Source organism: Alligator mississippiensis, chromosome 5, assembly GCF_030867095.1.
Source record: "Alligator mississippiensis isolate rAllMis1 chromosome 5, rAllMis1, whole genome shotgun sequence".
NCBI classification, from domain to species: Eukaryota; Metazoa; Chordata; order Crocodylia; family Alligatoridae; genus Alligator; species Alligator mississippiensis.
This window is the reverse complement of record NC_081828.1, coordinates 40,434,692-40,454,693: the sequence shown is the minus strand read 5'-3', so window position 1 is coordinate 40,454,693 and position 20,002 is coordinate 40,434,692. Positions and strand designations below refer to the sequence as shown.

Sequence of the window (20,002 nt, the reverse complement as noted above, 5' to 3'; positions counted from 1 at the left end):
GACTGCTAATGCTACTGGCAAATTTCACCCTGGGGGAAAACCTAGACTGCATAGTAAAGTCAATGTAATGCTTTAGCAGCCTATTAATGAGGCTGCCATACAGGATCCAGTCCCTGTCACACCTGTGTCATAGCATGTCATATTTGTAATTACTTTATTCCCAGGCAAGGACTGCTTTAACAATACACAACTATGCACCAGTGTGGGCACCATGTTCGGGATCTTCCTTCTTTTCAAACTTTTTCATGCCACATTAATTGCAATAATCAACTTCAAGGCCCTAATTTTTAAGGCAGTTAAAAGACAGGGAAAGAGCTATTTTCTGAGCGTTGGTGGTATAGTGGTGAGCATAGCTGCCTTCCAAGCAGTTGACCCGGGTTCGATTCCCGGCCAACGCAGCTCTCATTTTGTACTATTTAGCTTCAATCTATGTATTGAATCTGAATCCCTAATTTCAATCGTTGTATTGTTAATGTAATTAAATATTTATATTAGATGTCTATATTGTATACTACATTATATATTTATATTTTAGGAAACAAACGATAGTCCAATGATCCTCTGAGAGGGAAAAATTACAAAACTTTGTCGGAATGTAGGTGGTGGCTGAGTTGAAAGGATTTAAATATCTGTATGAAGACTAATGATGCCACAGCAGAGTGGTGCAGCGGAAGCATGCTGGGCCCATAACCCAGAGGTCGATGGGTTGAAACCATCCTCTGCTAGCTTTCCTTTTCTAAACTATCTAAAATAGCTTCCAGTTTGTCTTCTCCACACAGAATGCATCAGAACAAGGAATTTATACATTGGAGAGTTTATTGCTTTCATTATAAAATACAAACAATTTATGATTATCTATTATTTTATTCAGCACTGCCAGGAGCTTTACATCCCGTGTTGGGGCTGCCCCTCCAATATCCAAGATTATTCCCCTGAGGCAGTTTAGCTGTGGATGAGAACCGGTGCTGGGATTGGGGGGGTTTAGGCGAATAAAAATGTCAAATGTTCCTCTCAGTTATGAGAGAAGGCATTGATAGAAATACAGAACTGAAGACTTTCTTAATCGAACTGATTACTTTCAACATGTCAAGTTCTCAAATTGTAGGTGTGGGCCAATCAATTTCACCCCGGATAGGCTTTTGTGGGGGGAGAGGGCGAGAAGGCTATAGGTATATGGCTGTAATCTTTGCATCCAGGAAACTGGGTTGGTGGCACCTTATAAACAACACCCTCAAAAAAAGGTTTCATATTAAAGAAGGAAATAATTCAGACGGGTTATATAAAAAGGACGTCTAAGCTGTTTCTCAGACAGAAAGAAGAAACAAATCTGTATAGGAGATGTCACTCTAAATGCCTTTGCTTATCCCCCAAATGGCCACAGGCGTTTGTTTCAGAGAAACCAAAGCCCAAAAGGCGCCAAGTGTACTTCATTTGAAAGTGAAGGACTGGTTAGTGATTGGTGGGGAAGTCACGCTCTGCACCTCATTGGCGACGACAGAGGAGCTTCGCAGCCGGAGGACTGCAGGGTTCCCGCCGGCTGCACTTTCAGTTCTCCCTTCCGTCGGACCCGATGGCATCTAGGGCATCACCAAGCCGGCCATCCACCACCGGGGGGGCGTGAAGGGCATCTCGGGACTCATCTACGAGGAGACCCGCGGGGTGCTGAAGGTTTTCCTGGGGTACGACTGACGTGGACGTGGTCTATTCCTTGAGAGGCCGGGGCTGCACTCTGCACGGATGCGGTGGTGAAGCCTTTGGATGAAACCTAGAATAGCTGTTGAACCCGAAAGCTCTTGGGACCACCCATGATGCGCAGAAAGACCTGGGCTTGCTCTATACCCAGATTCTAGTGTTGGTTGCATGGAGTATAAATATAGTGCCTAGCAGCTTCACCCCTGTTCTTACTTGCAGCAGTGCATCGCTTGCAGCTACAAGTTACTTTTATTGTGTGCTTCTGAGTTTCACAAACGTCTACGTGATAGCCAGCCTATTTGGTTTAAATACTTTCAGAACTGCAAAACATGCTGAAAATTGGCTCTGTATCGAGAGGAAATTGGGAAAGGCGGATGGATACGCAAGTTTTAGAGACTTTTCGATATGCAGCAGCCACCGTATCTGAGCAGGATGGAATAATTTCTCCTTAGTAAATCTTTTTTTGTGGGAAAACTGTCTCAATATAAAATCTTGTCGCAGTGAAACGAGGTGCTGCTCTAGGTCTAGATATCGAAGTACTCCGATTCTACGTCTGGGTCAACTGCCTTCCACGTTAAATAGTTTCGCTGATTTTTTTTCCCCTCTTCATAATCCATCCCCTTGTAGCATTTTGGCGCCAAGAAGCACTGGGAGGCTGGACTCATTCATTTCCTGCATCCATCTTGCAAGTTAGTCTATGTGAATGATTGGAAACGGTTTTGAATAGAGATTTTTTCTTTAATGAGAAACAATTAGAGAAAATAATACTTAGGAAAGCTATTTGATCTTTATCCTCTGCTGAAAGACGCCGAGTCATAGGAGCTGATATAGGAACCTGCGGTTCAGCAAGATGTTAGCAGAAACCACTGCAGGATTTTCTCCATCCCCTCCCTCCCCCACTTGTGACTGAGAAATGGAAGATTGTGTTTATTTTCTGCAGCTCCGTAATAGTGATACCAAAGAGGGATTTTACTCATCTTGTTCGGTGGGTCCGATGGGCTGGGAGCACCCCCCTCCAGTGTGTAGCTGGTTTCAACTTTTGATCCATATGATTTTATTAGAAAATAAATTTTCATAAAACATCTTAAAAGTGGCATTTTTCCTCGGGAAGTTCCTTTTTGGGAGGAGGGAGGAAGGGTCAGTGGGTTGGCTCCTTGCTTGAAGATTAGCTCGGGTTTTGTGACAAAAGCATTAACCGCCATCATCTCCCCCTCAGCGGAGATGATGGCGGTTCTGCGATTATTTCCGTGACTGCAGCTGGGACGGGGAATCTGCCGCCCAAAGCCTTTTCGCGCCGTTGCTTAACAAAGGCGGCTAAAAAGCGCTTCACTTCCGCTCCGATCCCCCTGGAGACCATACCCCTCACTTCAGACATGCCCGCCTCTTGATACCTGCAAGATGGCTCTGGTTTAAGGGTACCGTAAGGATCTGAATGTAGCACGTCTTAGAGCTGGCGTCTTGGACAAAACCTGGGGCTTATCCGCAACATTTTCATCTAAATCCCCGGGAGACCTGAATATCTCTGCGGATTTTCAGACTTGAATAAAAGCAGAACAAGTTTTGTCGCTCTCACTTCCTCGGGCGCGGGGGGGTGTCGGTAAGCAGCTATGACGTCTGCGACCAGAAGCTGTTCCCACTTTCCTATAAGCAGCAATGTAGAGAGTTTACTTCGGAGGGAGAATTCATTCTGCTCCTTTTATACATGGCGGTCTCAAAGAGAACCGGATGAGAAACGCTGCGCTACTTCCCTTAGCGCCCTTCCAGTAGATCATTCAAAGACTGCCCGTGTTGAAATGCATGCCTCTGCTCTACTTTAATAAAATATATCAAATTCACCCAAGGAACCTTGTCTGCCTATGTCCTTAGACCAACACGGTTACAACCTAAACCCCTACCTCTACTCTGCTTATCTCCAACTTCCCTGAAGTCTTAAGAAAACCGGGGAATAAGTCTCTACTGTCCTCTAGCTGAAAGAAACGCGTCTTTTTACTAACCCAACCAACAAGCCGTGCACTTGACGCCTCTCGCCCCCCGGCTGATAGAACACAAATTCAGTATATTTCAAAAATAAGATCCTTAAGTATAAACACCTTTATAAGAGCACAAGAATTGTTATTTCCTGGGTCAGACCACAGATCTATCTTGCCCAGCACCCTGGGTCACAGTGGGAGAAAGTGAATGCTGACAGGGAAGGTGAACTGGGTATGATCGAGATCCCCCCTCCCGTTCTTCTCACTTGCAGCCACCAAGGTCTAGGATGTGCCGATTCAAAGGCTGCACGCACCCCTCACTCAATAGCTATTGTTTCCCCTTTCCTCCAAGAATTTCGCTTGCACAGCGTCTGATGGCAGTGAGCTCTACACTTTAGTTACACCCCGCGTAAGGTCACTTTTGTTAGTTTTACACTGCTACCTACCAGTGACCCCTAGCTGTGTGGGCAGGGAACAGGCTCACCCGCTTTCCTACAAAATGATCACCATGTTACAAGCGGGTAGAGAAGCACAGTGAAAAGATTCGCAGAAAGCAGAGGGGAATTAGGCAGAGCCAGAGCGCTTCTGGAAGCCCGTTTTGCAGGGCTTGGTCTTCCGCTCACCCCTCACGGAAACTTTCAGGGAAAAGTCATAAACTGGTCAACTTATATCTTAGTGGCTGAAAAATACGAACGCGATGTTTTAGGAGCACACACAGCATATGTAAAGCACATTTAGAAGCATAACTACTATATTATATGCTTACTATTACAAAAACTATTAAACCTAAGGCAAGTAAGACAATTGCCACCACGGAGCGCTTCCCTCCAGAGCAAGCCCAGCTCTTTCCGTGCAGAAGTGAGTGGCCCTTAGAAGGGCCTTTGGGTCCAACAGCTGTTCTAGGTTTCTTTCGCGAGGCTTAACCACCGAATCCGTAGAGGGTGCGGCCCTGGCGCTTCAGGGCGTAGACCACGTCCATGGCGGTCACGGTCTTTCTCTTGGCGTGCTCCGTGTAGGTAACAGCGTCACGAATGACGTTCTCCAGGAAAACCTTCAACACCCCGCGGGTCTCCTCGTAGATGAGCCCCGAGATGCGCTTCACGCCCCCGCGGCGGGCCAGGCGGCGGATGGCCGGCTTGGTGATGCCCTGGATGTTATCGCGCAGCACTTTACGGTGCCGCTTGGCGCCTCCTTTCCCCAGCCCCTTGCCGCCCTTCCCGCGTCCAGACATCCTCAACTACACTCCCCGACCTCCGCAATGAACAGTGCTGCTACGCCAGCGGGTTTATATAGGGTGCGGGGAGCGGACTTGAAGGGGCAGTGCGAGGTGAAAAGGCGCGAATCCCTCCCCTTTTCCCCGCACTTATCACAGCCGTTGCGCTCTCCAGCCACTCATACACCGAGCATCGCGCATTGACCAATCAGACGCGAGCGGTTAACTTTAAATGGAGCAGTTGGTGCCAGATTTCATCTCGAGCATGCGCTGAAGAAATCTGTTGACTGCTTTAGGATGAAGAAAGTCACCTCAGGATTGAGATAGGAAGGTACTTTTCAGTGCACCGTATGTCTCACAATATTTCCTCTTCCGCTGCTTCCATATCTCTTGCTTCCTCCGCCGCTGCTCCTCTGAAATGTTTTGGTAGCTGTTTGCTGTCAAGTGGGATCCCTTTCTCTTCTCTTAGGAGACCTGCACTTAACTGATGATAAACCTATGCTTAACGATGAGGTTTTTCTAAACCCCACGTATTGAATGCCCATGGGCTAGCTTGGATAATACCTTATCTATAACCTTGGAACAGAGCATGGTATTGGATGAAGACAGCATAGAACCCTGTCTCCCCCTCCCCCAAACCAGTAGCTTATTTAACTAAGGCACCGGAGGGCCTCCTTGCTCTCTTTCTTCCATTTGTGATTTTAGGGGGACTTACCCAGCTTTATGCATATACCTATCTAGAGTACAATCTGCAAAGTGAGTTCAAAAGTCATGTGGCTAGAGCTCAATCACAAACTATAAATGTCCAAAACTGCAAACCTGCAGCTATATACATAGTATTTATATATGTAATGTGAAATAAGATTATGCCCACAGTGCGCCCAACTAATATATAGTGACTGATGATAAAACACCTCTCCAAACCAGTTTGTGTTAGAGTTCACTATCATGACGGCAGAACACAGAAGTAGCTGCCTGGTTTCCAAGACCAGGCTTTCCCTGCTCCTTTCATCTTAAGGCCTGGTGCTAGTGATCCATACACTTTTCCAAGTATGTGGATAAATGTGAAAATGGGTGCAAATGCTAGCCAATAATTTGATACAAGTTCAGCAGCAGAAAGGAGAAAGCACAATGGCACAGCAGGGAGAGGGCAGGGCCTCTCACTGCTAGCAGTGTGGAGAAACCAGATAGATAAATTAACATTTGGTGATAACAAAGAACAATGGCTTTAAACAGGTGTGGGTCCCAGCTCTAGAGGGACAAGTGCTAGCTTCAGCAACTGGGAACTGCCTATCTTCTCTGGGAAGTGCTGTCATTTACTAGACTTTATTTTTTTAAAGGAATCCAAAATCCCAGCTCCAACTAATGAGCTAGACAGGAAGTCTGCCTTGTTAGTCTGAAGTCAGGCAGAAGGTAGGACAAGGTGGGACATGGTACATTACTAAGTTCAGAGAAGCCTGAGCTGTTGTAAGCAATAACCTACTTTACTGGATGTTGAAACAGGACACTGAGGCAGCTGGGCAACAGAGCTGAATGCTGGGTATATAGAGAATTTAGCAGCCAACTTGTAATTCTGAAATCCGTTGTATCAGGGGTAGGGGTTAAATGCTCTATGGTGTGCAAGTGTGTGCCCAATTCAACAATAGCTCCTGGGTGACTACCATCCAGAAGGAAAACTTCTTCCAAGCAGGATCATGTAGGAATTATTGTTCCACCATGACTGATTGCAGGCATTAGGACAACTGGCATTCTTCAGTCCCACCCCTGGATTTCTTTGGCATCTTAGCCCTTGGAAAGCCCATGTTGCAACACATTTGAGAGTGCAGTCAGTTTGGTGATGTTTTTTTCTGAAGTACTTACAGTATCTGCCTAACCCAGGTATTTCAGTAGATCTTATAGCACGATGGGTGTGGACCATAACTGAACAACCTGAAACTTCTCTGGGCCCAAGAAAGCTCCCTTTATTGTAATAGAGAGAACCACTTCCTTCTCTAATAAATGTTTTTTCAGAAGGTTTAATTATAGGTGTGTACCCATTTCGTTTGGTGAGCATCACCACTCTGTGTGTCAAGTGCTTCTTGCATGTCTTTGAATATTCAGTGGTATGATCCACGTACAGGAAGGATAAAATTCTCATGGCTTGGACCCCAGGGTACTATGCAATCCTTTTAAGAGTGCAGTAGGGTGCCACACAATATTAACTCTGCGTGCACCTACACCTGATATGCAAGATAAACCCAGGGGTTTTGAATCTTGACTATCAAAAATATTTCTAACCTGTTATGTTCTTTCTGAATTCTTTGCAAAAGAAAATTTGCTGTATTATTTTTTTTTGGTAGTCAAAAAAGAGTGAAAACTGAAACCTGGCATTTTCCATGAGGTGCCTTGAGTCTAATCAGGGATGCCTTGAATTTAAAAAGGTTGAAAGCCACTGACTTAGACAGTGGTACATCCCCAATTCACTGTGAAAAACTGAACAGTTGTGTGTGTATATTTGCAGATAAACGCCTTCTTTCCCTGGGCTCTGGAACCAACAGTATCTACACAAAAAACTAGAAAGAAAGGGCCTCCTGAGTCCCTACTATCTCAGGCAACATCAAGACTTTTTTTTTTTTTTTTCCATGAACTGACCCAACCCTATCTTAAAAACAAGCAGGTTGCTTGTATTACCAAAAATCCCCAGTACTATTCAGTCTTTAGAGAGCCAAGACTGCAGCCTGTTTATAATCAGGACTCTTTTGCAAATTTAAATACAGAATTAAGGGTGAGTTACAGAGGTGCAACAAGTCAGCAGGACACCCAGGGCAGCTGCAATGCATGGAGGCAGCAGTGACTTCTGTATGATAGTTGCCATCCTGCCAGTGCAAATGTGTGACTGCAGCAGCTGCTGCTATTTTTTTCATCTCCTCCTCAAAGTCAGTACCCAGGGCTGCTGCCCCAGATGCTCCACTATACAGTAGATACACTACTTGGCAGTTACAGTTTCCCTAATAACAACCCTTTTTACACACCGAATCAGAATACAATTACACTTCCCAACGAACCTCCATTCCTTCTTAGCAGGTAAGGTATTATGAACACCCAGGTCAAATAAAGAGGCAAAAGACACATCTATAGCCCCACCTTTTTATTGATGACACCCAGAAAGTACAAGAATGAGTGCTTTTCTTTATGTCTATCCAGCTCCCTGCAACAGCACAATATAAATACAAACCTATATACTGACTAGGAGATACACAGGGGGACAAGGGTCGCATGCAAGATGGCAGCAGGTTGTCTTGAATGTACTGAGTTCTCCCCACCCCCACTTGTTTACATTCAATATTTATATGTGGCTTACTTTAATAAATATTCTCTGATTGGTGTTATTCACATTTCTTTGTTTCACTGAGACTTTGGGATCTGGATTGAACTGTTTTGGTTTGGTTTGGTTGGTTTTTGTTTTGTTGTATTTTTTTTTTTGGGGGGGGGGGGTTCTGTGGACTTGGAATACAACTATTAGCTGGGGTCTGCATCCTTGTAAAAAGTAGAGTTCTAGAACCAGAGGACTTCTTTCTTTTCCTCAATATCTGGGAATGTTACTTACTGCGTTTTTTCTTTTACTTTGCTGACCAAGTTAGTTGTAAAGGTTCACATTGAAACAAGCTTTGGGCCTGCTTTTTGGAGCCTATCATCAAAAGGCAAAGCATCAGTTATTTTCAGCCATTACAAAGCACTTTCCACAAAGCAGTTCTTCATACTTGGCTAACGTAATATTAGTGACCTTGATAAACAGATTCTTATTCTGCTTTCCCAGGCTACTGCTTGACCAACCTGATGGTGGGTGGTTGGACCCAGAAAGGTGCTGCGCGAACAGGCCGGGAAGGGTTACGGGACCTTGTTTCTCCTTCTCTTATCTCTCTTCCCGTTGACAGAAAAGCAATTAAGGAGGCGGTGTAACAAATAAATGCTTTACTCACACTTTCGTATAGGTGGTTTCCTTTACAGCAGTTTCAAGATTAAACTCGCTGGTGACTCGAGAGCTCTAAACACGTTCGAATTATATACTCGGTCGTGATGGGGGACATCCGGGGGGGAAGGGATTTCGTGGATGCAGGACCTCCGGTGAGGGTGATCAGGCCTCTCCGATATGGTGCGAGTCCCTCCTTTTTGGCGTGCACGCTTTTTCTTTTAAACGGGCTGCATCCGCCTGCCCCCTGCCAATCAGCGCGGGCCGGGACCGCTGATCTCATGGCTATCAGGCCGCGCCCACCACTTCCCCCACGCCACGAGCACAACTTGCTCTCATGTTTGGCGTTTGGTAATTTTTTTTTTCTTCTTTATCACACTGCTTATGACTTCAGTAAGAGCATATTAGTCATAACTTAGGCTTTTGCCAAGTCTGCAGTCTGCATCGGTCTACGTGGTTGGTCACAAACCATATCTGCAAGACTACACTTGCTCCAATTTTTTCTATTGAGAAGCCATTCAGAACCCTCACTCTTCAGATTGTTAGAAACCACGTTAATTCCTAGCATGAGTTTGTGAACACCCATTTGTTCTTTTGCTTATTCTGACCTTTGGTGTCAGCAGCCCTTTAGCCTTCCTGCTGTTTATCCTGTGATTGTATTTGTGGAGAGCAACTGTATCCCCCACTCAGCCTGTGCTCTGCTGGGCTAAACTGTCTGCAAATTCCAAATAGCCACATCTACAGCTGACATGGGAGGAAGATGTCAAGGCTCTCAACACTTTCTCTATATCTGGAGTAGATGCATGTCCTCATGTATTAATTCCTTGAGTTTCCAATAGTCTGCAAAGGATTCATTTTCCTATTGTTTCTTTTCCATGGCAGGGCTGCGGATATCGCAGCTGCTATGGCAGGAACCCAGCAGACTGAGTGTGACCTTGGGGCTAGAGCCCATGCTCTGCCCCAGGGAGATGCCCGAGAACATGGTATTTATTATAAGGCTCCATGGCATGGTGATGAGGTGATGATAGGTGACTGTAGGCAGATACATGGGGCCCTGGGTCTATCTGCCTATTGATAAAGGGGCCTGTCAACCTAAGTGAATAGCTGCAGCTGACTTTTGGAGCAAATTTATAGCTCCCCTCCACTGCCATTGGGTGAGGGCTGGGAAGCTGGATGTATTCCAAATCTCTTTCATTATCCTTCACCCTGTCCTCACATAGGCTAGACCAGATCAGACTCCACTTCCACCCGGACATTCCTCTTAGCTCAGTCCCTCTGGGATTCATCCCCTGCTTGTCTGTGGGTTATGAGAGCAGGGAAGAAATTGTGCTTTCAGTCAACCTAATTTCATTCCCTGTCCTCAGCTCTCCCTTTGGAGCCTGGCCCTTGATCAGCCTTGTCCCTCCCGGACCAGATATCATCAGCTAAACCTCTTGGTTACATATTGCCAAAGGACCTTTCTCTTCTGGGATCTGGTGGTATTTCTTGGATTGAATGCAGGGGGGATGCGAGGTGGGGGTCAGCGAGGGGGGCTGGGTAGATGTGATCCAGATGCTACTGAAGGAAGATCTTTCCCCTTCATCACCCATTCAGACAGCTGGGCAGGGGGGGTGCGGGCAGTATGAGTGGGGGAGGCTTCCCTGCCCTGGCCTGGAGGGTTCCTGAGAAAACTTTGGCACCAATTTCTGCAGCCAGGGCCTGGGGCAAAGAGCAGAGCAGCAGCTTCTTTCACTGCAGATCACAGGGCTGATTGTAGCAACCAGTACTGGCCTAAAGTTGCTTTGTTGCTGGTTGCTTTCCCCTGCCCAAGTGGCATCCATGGCTGCTCTCCTCTGGTTGTTTGTTCTGCGAAGGCGGGGTTGCTGGGGGTGGAAGGGTGCTGGTTTGGTTGGTGAATAAAGTAGAGGTGGGGAGGGGAACAACACACTTTGAAGAGAGAAAAATAGCCCGATTAGGATGGGAAGACAAAAATATATACACACATGCACGCGCACATGCACACACACACCCCCCTTCTATGAAGCTGAAGTTGATTCCTTATTCTTTGTTCCCTTTTCAAGGATAATTTAGACCTAATAAAAACTTGTTGTTAATAAATTACACATCCTAAACAGAGAGAATGTCATTAGCTCTGCATATGTACTAATTAATATGTAAAATAATATCCCGCATCAAATACAGATCCCTAATTGAAAATCAGATTAGGACGGGATTATGGGGCAAAATACTTCTTGGGCCACCCCAAGCTTCCTGTCAAAGCCGTTGGGGGACTGTCCCAAAAAACCCTGATCAAAGTCAGGACTTTGGCCATGCCAGGCTGCCAACTGACAGCCCCCATGCCCACTGTACTAAGTACAATGGCTCAAATTGGGAACTGGCTTTTGGGCTGGGATTATGGCTAGAAGTGCTGTTTGGGCAACCCCACAGCATACCTCTGTGTCACTGTGGGACTGTCCAGGACACATCTGACCAGGCTTGGGGTGCTGACAGTTAGCAGCCTGGCACGAACAAACTGCACAGAGCAAGCCTGGTCAGATGTGTCCTGGACAGTCCCCCAGTGACACAGAGGTATGCTGTGGGGTTGCCCAAACAGCACTTCTAGCCATAATCCCAGCCCAAAAGCCAGTTCCCAATTTGAGCCATTGTATTTAGTACAGTGGGCATAGGGGCTGTCAGTTGGCAGCCTGGCATGGCCAACGCATGCTTTGGGCTGCACAAGACTGTGGTCACAGTTCTTTGGGACAGTCCCACAGTGGCATCAACAGGAAGTTTGGGGTGGCCTAAGAAGTATTTTGCCCCATAATCCCATCCTAATCTGACCTTCATTTAGGGCTCTGTACTTGATGTGGGATTTTATTTTACATATTAATTAGTATACATGCATAGCTAATGACATTCTCTGTTTAGGATGTGTAATTCATTAACAACAAGCTTTTATTGGGTCTAGAATGTCTTTGAAAAAGGAACTGGGAATAAAGAGTAAAGAACTGGGAATAAGCAACCAACTTCAGCCTTTGAATATCCAGAGACAAAGAGCCCTGTGACCTGTTCAAGTCAGGATCCAGCTGGGCTCAGCTGTGATTCTGGTACAAAAACCCTAATGGACACAGATCAACAGTCCAGAATAGCCCCCACTGCCCCTGTCACTGTGTTCTTTTGCCCCTGTCACGGTCCGGGAGCCCACTGGGGGTAGTTGAAGCTGAAGGAGGGGGGGAATGCTGAGTGCAGCATAAGGCCCCCGATTTAGTTGGATGCCCAAATCAAGTTGGGCCTCACAGGTTCAACCATGTCCATTAAATAAATGGTGAAATTAAGCACCACCCCCAAAATCAGAAGACCCCCTAGGGCTGAATTAAGGAAATTGGGAAAAAGCTTAACTGCCTCCTCCCTGTCAGGGAATCAAACCCCAGTCTCCCATATGACATGGCAGGGATACTCACCACTATACTAACAAGGATAAACTGTTTTTTCATTGCAGAGCAGGTCTCTTTTTCAGTACTCACTGTGTTTGTGTCCTTGAGCTATTTATTTAAAAGGGGGGTTTGCTAGAGTAATTATTAGCCCTTTCTTCAGAACTACTAAATGATTTCAGAACAAGAGAAACCAGCAAACAAAATAACTATAAACTGGAAATATTTTAGGGACAGAGATCTCTGCACACAGCACCTCGCAAAGGGTACATCAGTTCATGACGCTGGCTCCACCAACAAACCCTGCAGTTTTCAGTGGGGAAATCTGGATTTTTGAGCATTGATTGCCACCCCCCCGGCACAACCACAACAGTCCCTGATTTTACAGATTCTGCCTTTTAACAGGTCATCTCCAAGGGAACATTTTACTCATAATAATCACCCCCTTCAGCCCAAGCCCAGAGTGGGAGACAAATTTGCCACAATGGGAAGATAGACTTTCCAAAAATCTGCAGTGTCTTCCATTGCTGTTGCCCAAGGTTTATCCTTAGGGAGGGCAGGTCTTTATGCCGACAAAACAGGGCACATCAAACAAACTTTTTTTCTTCTGGTGCTTCTGTTCAGCATTGCACATGACCTGGGTCTCAAAATAAAGCTATGCCCAAGTAGACTAGCAACACCCTGTTGTTCTGTCCCATTGAACTGGCTCCCACTAATGGGAGTTGCTGCTGCATACCCTGAGTGGAGCTTTCAGGCAGTCCATAAAGTGCCAGATAATAGCAGCTGTGCTTCATCATCATGTCACAACCAAATTAAGTAGTGCCCATGTCACAAACAAGTAATAACCATTTAAAACAGTTTTTTCTACACTAGGTTAACTAAGGGTTAACAATAATGATAGTAACCGCTTTTTTCTGCGCATGTCAAAAAGAAATTTATTGCTGCGCCACTAACAGATAAAAACTTTTGCCTTCTTTGCTTTATATAAATCATTATAATTGGTCAAAGAAAACAAGGAGTAACCCTGTGAAAATAACACCCTAACAAAAACCGCTAGATAATTGGTGATTCTAATTAGATTTATGACATGGCGAAAAACATTTGGCTATCATACAAACAAAACCCGCTTACATTTTTCGCAAAGTCAAAGACAACTCTGCCCACTCCTTGGAGTAAATCTGACAATTTAATCAGTTGTCAGCGTCTTCCCGCCGCGACCTCCCTGGCGTACCCTTGCCCCGCATGCCCGATAAGCCGACTGCCGGCCCATATATATATATATCTACAAAATGACTAAACGACGATCTCTAAGCTATAACTAACTAAGTATCTCTGACCTCCGTCTTACACCACCTTGACGTGAATAAACAATCTTGCTTTACAACCGATAAGCATCCGCCTAATTAATTCCACTCCAAGCGTCACAAATACCCGCCTAACGGCCTTCTAAGGCCCCGGACCCTTATCTGCCCAGGTGGGAGTCAGGGAGAGCTGTTGGCCGGCTGCCCTGAGTCCCGACACATCAGAGCAGGTATAGACTGTAGATGTGGTTAGTGACTTGTAATGCACACTGACATGTTCAGATTGCCAATCTACAAAAGTCTAAATTATTATGAATAGTATCTGTTTAAAATGGGATATAAGCAATAAGCTTCCACTGAAGTCATAGTAACCTGAGAAAGCAGAATAAGAATCTGAGTATCAAGACCACTAATACTAGGCTAAACACGCAATTCTCAAATGGGGGCCCACAAGAGCCCTGTAAGGGATCCACTATGCCCAACTACTGAGTGAGGAGGCATGTGCTTGCCTCCCCTCCATCCAACACCCTGCACCCATCTCAGCTACCCCAGTGGCACCCATAGTTGCTTTCCCCTGCCCCAAGTGACACCCATGGCTGCTCTCCTCTGCCTAACCAGTGTCAGCTTCTCCAAGGTTCCCAATAACACAGTATGTTGTGGGTGAATGGACAGGAGCAACTACGCGTTTCTGCCTGGTTTGTCCTACCTGCCCATACAGCCCCTCCTCGTTCAGCCTCCCACATGCCCAGGACTGACAGGAGCAGCTGTATGGACAGATGGTTTTGGTCCCCTGTATATGAGACCCCAGAGAAGCAGTATTAGCAGTGAGGGCCATCCTTACTCCTCAGGTAGGGCTTGGGTCCCAAACCTTGGGAGCAGGGAAGGGGCACACAGTGGAAAGAGAAGGGCACAGCAGGCTGAGTCCCTGCCCAGCTAGATCAGTGGTTTTCAGCATTTTAGCCCAAGGTAGGCATCCGCATCTTTCCTGAGTTTAGATTCTACCTCAGTGATTCAACTGGGGTGAAATTAAATTCAGAAAAGTTATGGAGAGGTGCCTGGAGGCCAAAAAGTTTGAGAAGCACTGGACCAGGCCAAAAATGAATAACTGCTTTTTTTTACTGCTTAACAGTAGTTAAAAGTAACAACTGCTCTTGTGCCTTGAATTGTATGTAGTTATCTTGAATCCTATTGAAACAATTGTGTGTCTCTGTTAACTGAATATGGTAAAGCTGAAATGTATGTTATGTGTAAAAGACATGAGACTGGGAGTTAAAGTGCTCTGGACATGTAAATCTAGGAGAAGGAGCCTGAAACTACTTGTTGTCAGTTTTGGCCGTTTTCAAGCTTCACAAGTATCAGTAAAACAAAAGGCCCCAAAGCCTTCAGAGGCTTAGTCTGAGTTTACTGTCAGAATAAACTTTTGCAGGCATTGCAACTAGCCTGTGTTACTAAAAACCAGGTGCTGTTCAGTCTCTTGAGAGACAAGACTACAGCGCATCTATGATCGGGATTGCTTTTCAAGATATAATCACATTTCCCAATCCTTCCCAATCATATAATCACATTTTCCAATGATCCTTCCTTCTTAGAAGGCAAGGTACTATCCCCACCCAAGTCAAAAAAGAGGCAAAAGACAAATCTATAACCTAATGTTTTATTGATTACACCCCAAAGCATAAGGATAAGCACCTGTCTTTATGCATATCCAGCTACCTGCAATAGCACAATATAGGTTCTCTCCTATCCTGGCTGGAGGAGACAAAGAAGAGAGGAAAAAGCTGGCATGCAGGCTGGCAGCAGGTTGTCTTGAATTTGCAAAGGTCTTCCAGAAGATTCCTCTTGTTTACACCCACTATTTCTATGTGGGTTATTTAAATAAATACTCTGATTGGTGTTATCTAAATGTCTTTGTTTCACTGAAGCTTTGGGAACTAGAGTGAACCACTTTTCCTCTGGACTTGGAAAATGCAAATTAGCTGCAGGTCTGTGTTCCTGAGAAGTCCTATTCTGGGAGGAAGGATTTCTTATCTTGTTCCCTGACCATCTTGGAATGCTCCTTGCCATGTTTTCTTTCCTTTCCTTTGCTGAGTAGACTAATAATAATGTGCAAGTTCATAAAACAAAACCGCAATTACTACTTCTAGTTGCTGTTATACAGCTTTCCAAAAAAGCAGTTTTGCATTCTTGGCCTAGTCTAATATTAAAGACGTAATAAGATTGTTATGCTACTTTTCCAGGCCATTATTGCTTGTGATTTAAATGCAAGCTTATTAATTGTTGATTATATACTAGTTTAAGCACATATCATCCATACCTCAGGCTTTTGCTAAGTCTGTAGTCTGCACTAGTCCGTGTAGTCTGTCATTTGCTGGCTGATCATGTCCACAGCCTACACCTGGTCAACAAAGTAAAAGAAATGGAATATGACAAGTAGGATTCACAGATAAGGAAGAGACATAGGAAGCTGTCAATTGTAATTTTCACCAGCACATACATCCCAGCTAATTTGCATCTTCCAAGTCTATAGAAAGATCAGTTCTGTCCAGCTCCCGAAGTTGCAGTGAAAAAAGCATTCAATAACACCAATCAGAGAATAATTATTAAAATAAGCCATATAAAAATACTGGATGTAAACAAGGGGGATTTGGGAAGATCTCAGCAAATTCAAAACAACCTGCTGACAATCTGCATGGCCCTTTCCTTCTCCCTCCTGCATCTCCTACAGCCAATATAGGTAAGAATACTTTAGTACACCAGGTAGCTAGACAGACATTGAGACAAGTACTTATTCTTGTGCACTGGGGTGTCATCAGTAAAAGGTGTGACTATAAAGAAACAGGACATGGTGAGTAGGATTCCTGTATGGCTATGAAGGTGTCCTGATGTGATCACTCACTTCAAATTCTGGTGAGGGGAAGGGGCATATTCTACCCAAACAGTCCAAGGGAATAAGACCTTCCTTGAGAAGTCTTCTCTTCTGCACCTTTTTCTTTGCCTTCCACTATGAGGAGTTTGTGTCTGGGGACAACTTTTCATAACAGTGAAGACAAGGACAGGTTTCCATGAAAATGGCAGGAGGAAGGAGCTGGAGGGGGGCCCATTGAAAGCAGGAGATAAGTGGGCTGGGTTTTTTTTATTTTTTGAAGAAGGAGCAGGGATTTAGGAAGAGAACTAGAGAAGGGCTGAGTGTGAAGTGAGAATGAGGCTTTAGAGGGGCAGAGGGAGGCTTTAGTATAGGTAGGGGGACTAGGACATCACATAGCTATAGTAAGAAGGTGAATCTGGTGAGAAGTGTGAAGGAATGAAAAACAAAGGTCGGGGGAAAAGGGGTGTGTAAAGGGGAGAGGGATGGCAGCCATTTCCCTCTTCCCATCTGGGGCAGCCCAACTGAGACAAAAAGACAAATAAATGTATCAATGAGTGAGAAACAAATAGGAAATGTGAATGGGGGTTGGCATTGGCCAGAGGGCTCCTTTTAAGAGTCTTGAAGCTAAAGTATGTGGGATGGCATAGGGTTTCCAACTTGTTTGGGGAATCTACTGTTGTGTCTTATCTGTGGGTTATTTTTCATTTACAGTAAGTTGCTTTGCGGTTATAATAAAATATGAATTTTAGTATTGTTATTATTACAATTAATGAGCAGGAGGTTATGACAATAGTAGTAGTAATGATGAGCATGATGATATTGGGATGGTTACTTTGATCCAGGGTGTGAAGGGGGCAAGTGGTGAGTGGAAGTCCTACAGGAGGCAAAAATGAAGTATAAGGGGTCAGGGCTGAGCCTCATCTGGGGGGAAGGGGAGCAGAGCTGGGTCAGCTGATGAGATCAGCTGGAGCCCCCAGACCCAGCTGTGAAGACTCCGTCCTTTCTGCTCCCGCATCCATTGCCTTTAGCATCTAGGATCCTTTTCGTAGGCCGTGAAGGCCCCAGGCGCGGTTTCAGCCAGGGACTTCCTGTACCGATCCCGTAGGATGTCTAAGCCCGCGGCTCTGCATTGAGCTGTCTAATGGGGTTCTCGTCTCTGGGGTGGGGTTGCGGGGTAGGAAGGGGATCCAGTCCCAGAGGTGTAACCGAGAGCTCAGCGGGAACTGTCCGTGCGGATCGCACCACACCGCGCCTCCGCGGACTCTGCTCTCTCCCACTCCTTAACCCTGCAATCGGCAAAGCACTGACGAAAAACTACTTAAAGGAAACAATTGCAATAGTGTGGCGTAAGAGGCGCCGTGGCTTAGTTGGTTAAAGCGCCTGTCTAGTAAACAGGAGATCCTGGGTTCGAATCCCAGCGGTGCCTCGGGGTCATTTTTTACCGTAGAACACGTAACCCTGCCGGGTGGGCTTCTAGTGTCCTTTTTTTCTTTTTTTTATCATGGCCCCCTACTCTGTAAGCTACCCCGTGCCTGAGCCTCTACCCCGACAAGCGGTAAAGATGCACTAAGAAATGATGTGATACGGCCTCCTAGTTTTCAGTCTGAAACTGCCCTGAGTTTCTGCTGAGACGAGCAGTGCTTCGCCTTCCCTTCCCCGAGGCACAAGACTTTGGCCCGGAAAACGGGTGCCCAAATTCCCAAACTGGTTTGTTTGGGTACAATGGGAGCAGACGAAGTCATAACGAATGCATCCATCCAGGGACTGGCTGAGCCATTGACCTGAGGACGGACCCCTCTGCCCGTCTGCTGACATTGGGAGGCTTAGCCCAAAAGGGGGGGGGTTGTGGACATGGCAGAATTTTCATGTGTTCCTTTTGGCAGAAAAATAACATTGATCTCCCTTCGTTCCGGATGCAGTGAAAGATGGCTTCATGCAGTGGCATGAAAGATTTCTGAGCGGGGGGAATGGAAAAGTGTACTTCCCTGACCGGGAATCGAACCCGGGCCGCGGCGGTGAGAGCGCCGAATCCTAACCACTAGACCACCAGGGAAGTGTTATGAAAAAGTCTCGCACCGTCCTCTAGGAAACAGTAAGACTACTCCTCCGGCAATCTGATTCATACATAAAATGGTTTTGATACATTTATAGCCAACTAGATCGACAGCATCCCGGTTGGTGAGTGTACAAATCTTGCCCCGGATTTATTTGAACAGAAAAAGTTCAGGAGTGGAAAAAAACATACCTGGTACCAGCTTTAATATCTACATTCTCATGGTCCAGAAGGCAAGCGCCCACTCACCTCTGGGCTGCTCCTGCTCGTTTGAGCATTGACCTGTTAGGGCGAAACAAACTGGGGCGTAGACCCGACCAGCCGCAGCTACAGAACTGACTCATCCACGGATTATCCCCCATAAAAATCTATTAGCAGGATGCTTGATGTACATTTTCGAGCATAGTATTCGGGAGACCGTAAGCAACCTGGAAATGAGACAGCTACTATAGGGGGAAGGGGTAATGAGACCCTCCATGTCATGAACTCTACACATGAAACCTAGCGGTGTTACGGGACCGAAAGGAGACACGAAGCATAGCTGCAAGCTCCGGCGGCCTTCAGCTACTTGTGCCTATAAGGGATCATCACTGAATGTCACCTACACAAGGCAGTGGGTGAATTTATAACAAAGATTTGGTAGCTAGAGGGAATACAGCCCGCCTTGCAGGCTGTAAAGTTTTAGCTCTTTCTGTGAACATGTGGTGGCTCTTAAAAGAGCCTTTGGGGTTGTGCTGGGAACTTAAAAACGCTTACGCCCTCTCCCCGCGGATGCGGCGCGCCAGCTGGATGTCCTTGGGCATGATGGTGACGCGCTTGGCGTGGATGGCGCACAGGTTGGTGTCCTCGAAAAGCCCCACCAGGTAGGCCTCGCTGGCCTCCTGCAGCGCCATGACGGCAGAGCTCTGGAAGCGCAGGTCAGTCTTGAAGTCCTGCGCGATCTCGCGCACCAGGCGCTGGAAGGGCAGCTTGCGGATCAGCAGCTCTGTCGACTTCTGGTAGCGCCGGATCTCGCGCAGCGCCACTGTGCCGGGCCGGTAGCGATGCGGCTTCTTCACACCGCCGGTGGCCGGGGCGCTCTTGCGGGCAGCCTTGGTGGCCAGCTGCTTGCGAGGCGCTTTGCCACCCGTGGACTTGCGAGCGGTCTGCTTAGTACGGGCCATCCTCTGGAGTCAGTACGCGTCCGCGAAGCACAAGAAACTATGAAATTCCAGGCATCTGTCCGGCAATATATAGGCGAAGCACAGCCTCTGATTGGCTGAGAGCTTCAGAGAACCCGTTGGGGCTTTGAATTTCCCGGGCTGAGCAGTGATTGGACGGACTATAATTCCCCTCTCCCCTAGAGAATGCACCTTTATTCAAAACATGTTCGAAACCCTGTTCATGTTGCGCATGCCCGGTCTCTGAGAGGAATGGGGCGGGATTCCGGCTGTGCGCTCCGAGGGGTGCACAAGAAGGCTCAGGGGCAGATGCGAGCACCCTCAGAGGCGCACCCAGTTCCTAAGGGCAGGTGGGGCCGCCTGGGGGAGGCAAGTGTGAGGGGGCTCT

General features: G+C 46.4%; 1 protein-coding gene and 3 non-coding genes across 4 annotated transcripts; 2 read left to right on the top strand and 2 right to left on the bottom strand.

Annotated features, from left to right (window-relative positions):
- The first annotated feature begins 326 nt into the window (after nucleotides 1–326).
- On the top strand, nucleotides 327–398 carry TRNAG-UCC (transfer RNA glycine (anticodon UCC)). The gene has a single exon. It is a non-coding gene; the product is annotated as a tRNA-Gly (tRNA).
- A 3,988-nt stretch (nucleotides 399–4,386) lies between these two features.
- LOC102561405 (histone H3) lies at nucleotides 4,387–19,705 on the bottom strand. The gene is made up of 2 exons (XM_059727657.1): nucleotides 19,210–19,705; nucleotides 4,387–4,899 (listed from the first exon to the last, which is right to left on the bottom strand). The coding sequence occupies exons 1-2, from the start codon at nucleotides 19,615–19,617 to the stop codon at nucleotides 4,582–4,584; spliced, it is 726 nt and encodes a 241-aa protein (XP_059583640.1). The 5' UTR covers nucleotides 19,618–19,705; the 3' UTR covers nucleotides 4,387–4,581.
- TRNAT-AGU (transfer RNA threonine (anticodon AGU)) lies at nucleotides 17,754–17,827 on the top strand. Its single transcript has one exon. It is a non-coding gene; the product is annotated as a tRNA-Thr (tRNA).
- TRNAE-CUC (transfer RNA glutamic acid (anticodon CUC)) lies at nucleotides 18,383–18,454 on the bottom strand. Its single transcript has one exon. It is a non-coding gene; the product is annotated as a tRNA-Glu (tRNA).
- Nucleotides 19,706–20,002: the final 297 nt, after the last annotated feature.

Coding starts and splice junctions, on each gene's coding strand:
- LOC102561405 (XM_059727657.1), bottom strand. CDS start 19,617: ATGGCCCGTACTAAGCAGACCGCTCGCAAGTCCACGGGTGGCAAAGCG. Junction 4,900..19,209: donor GCATCCGCGGGGAGAGGGCG/TAAGCGTTTTTA, acceptor CGGGGAGTGTAG/TTGAGGATGTCTGGACGCGG.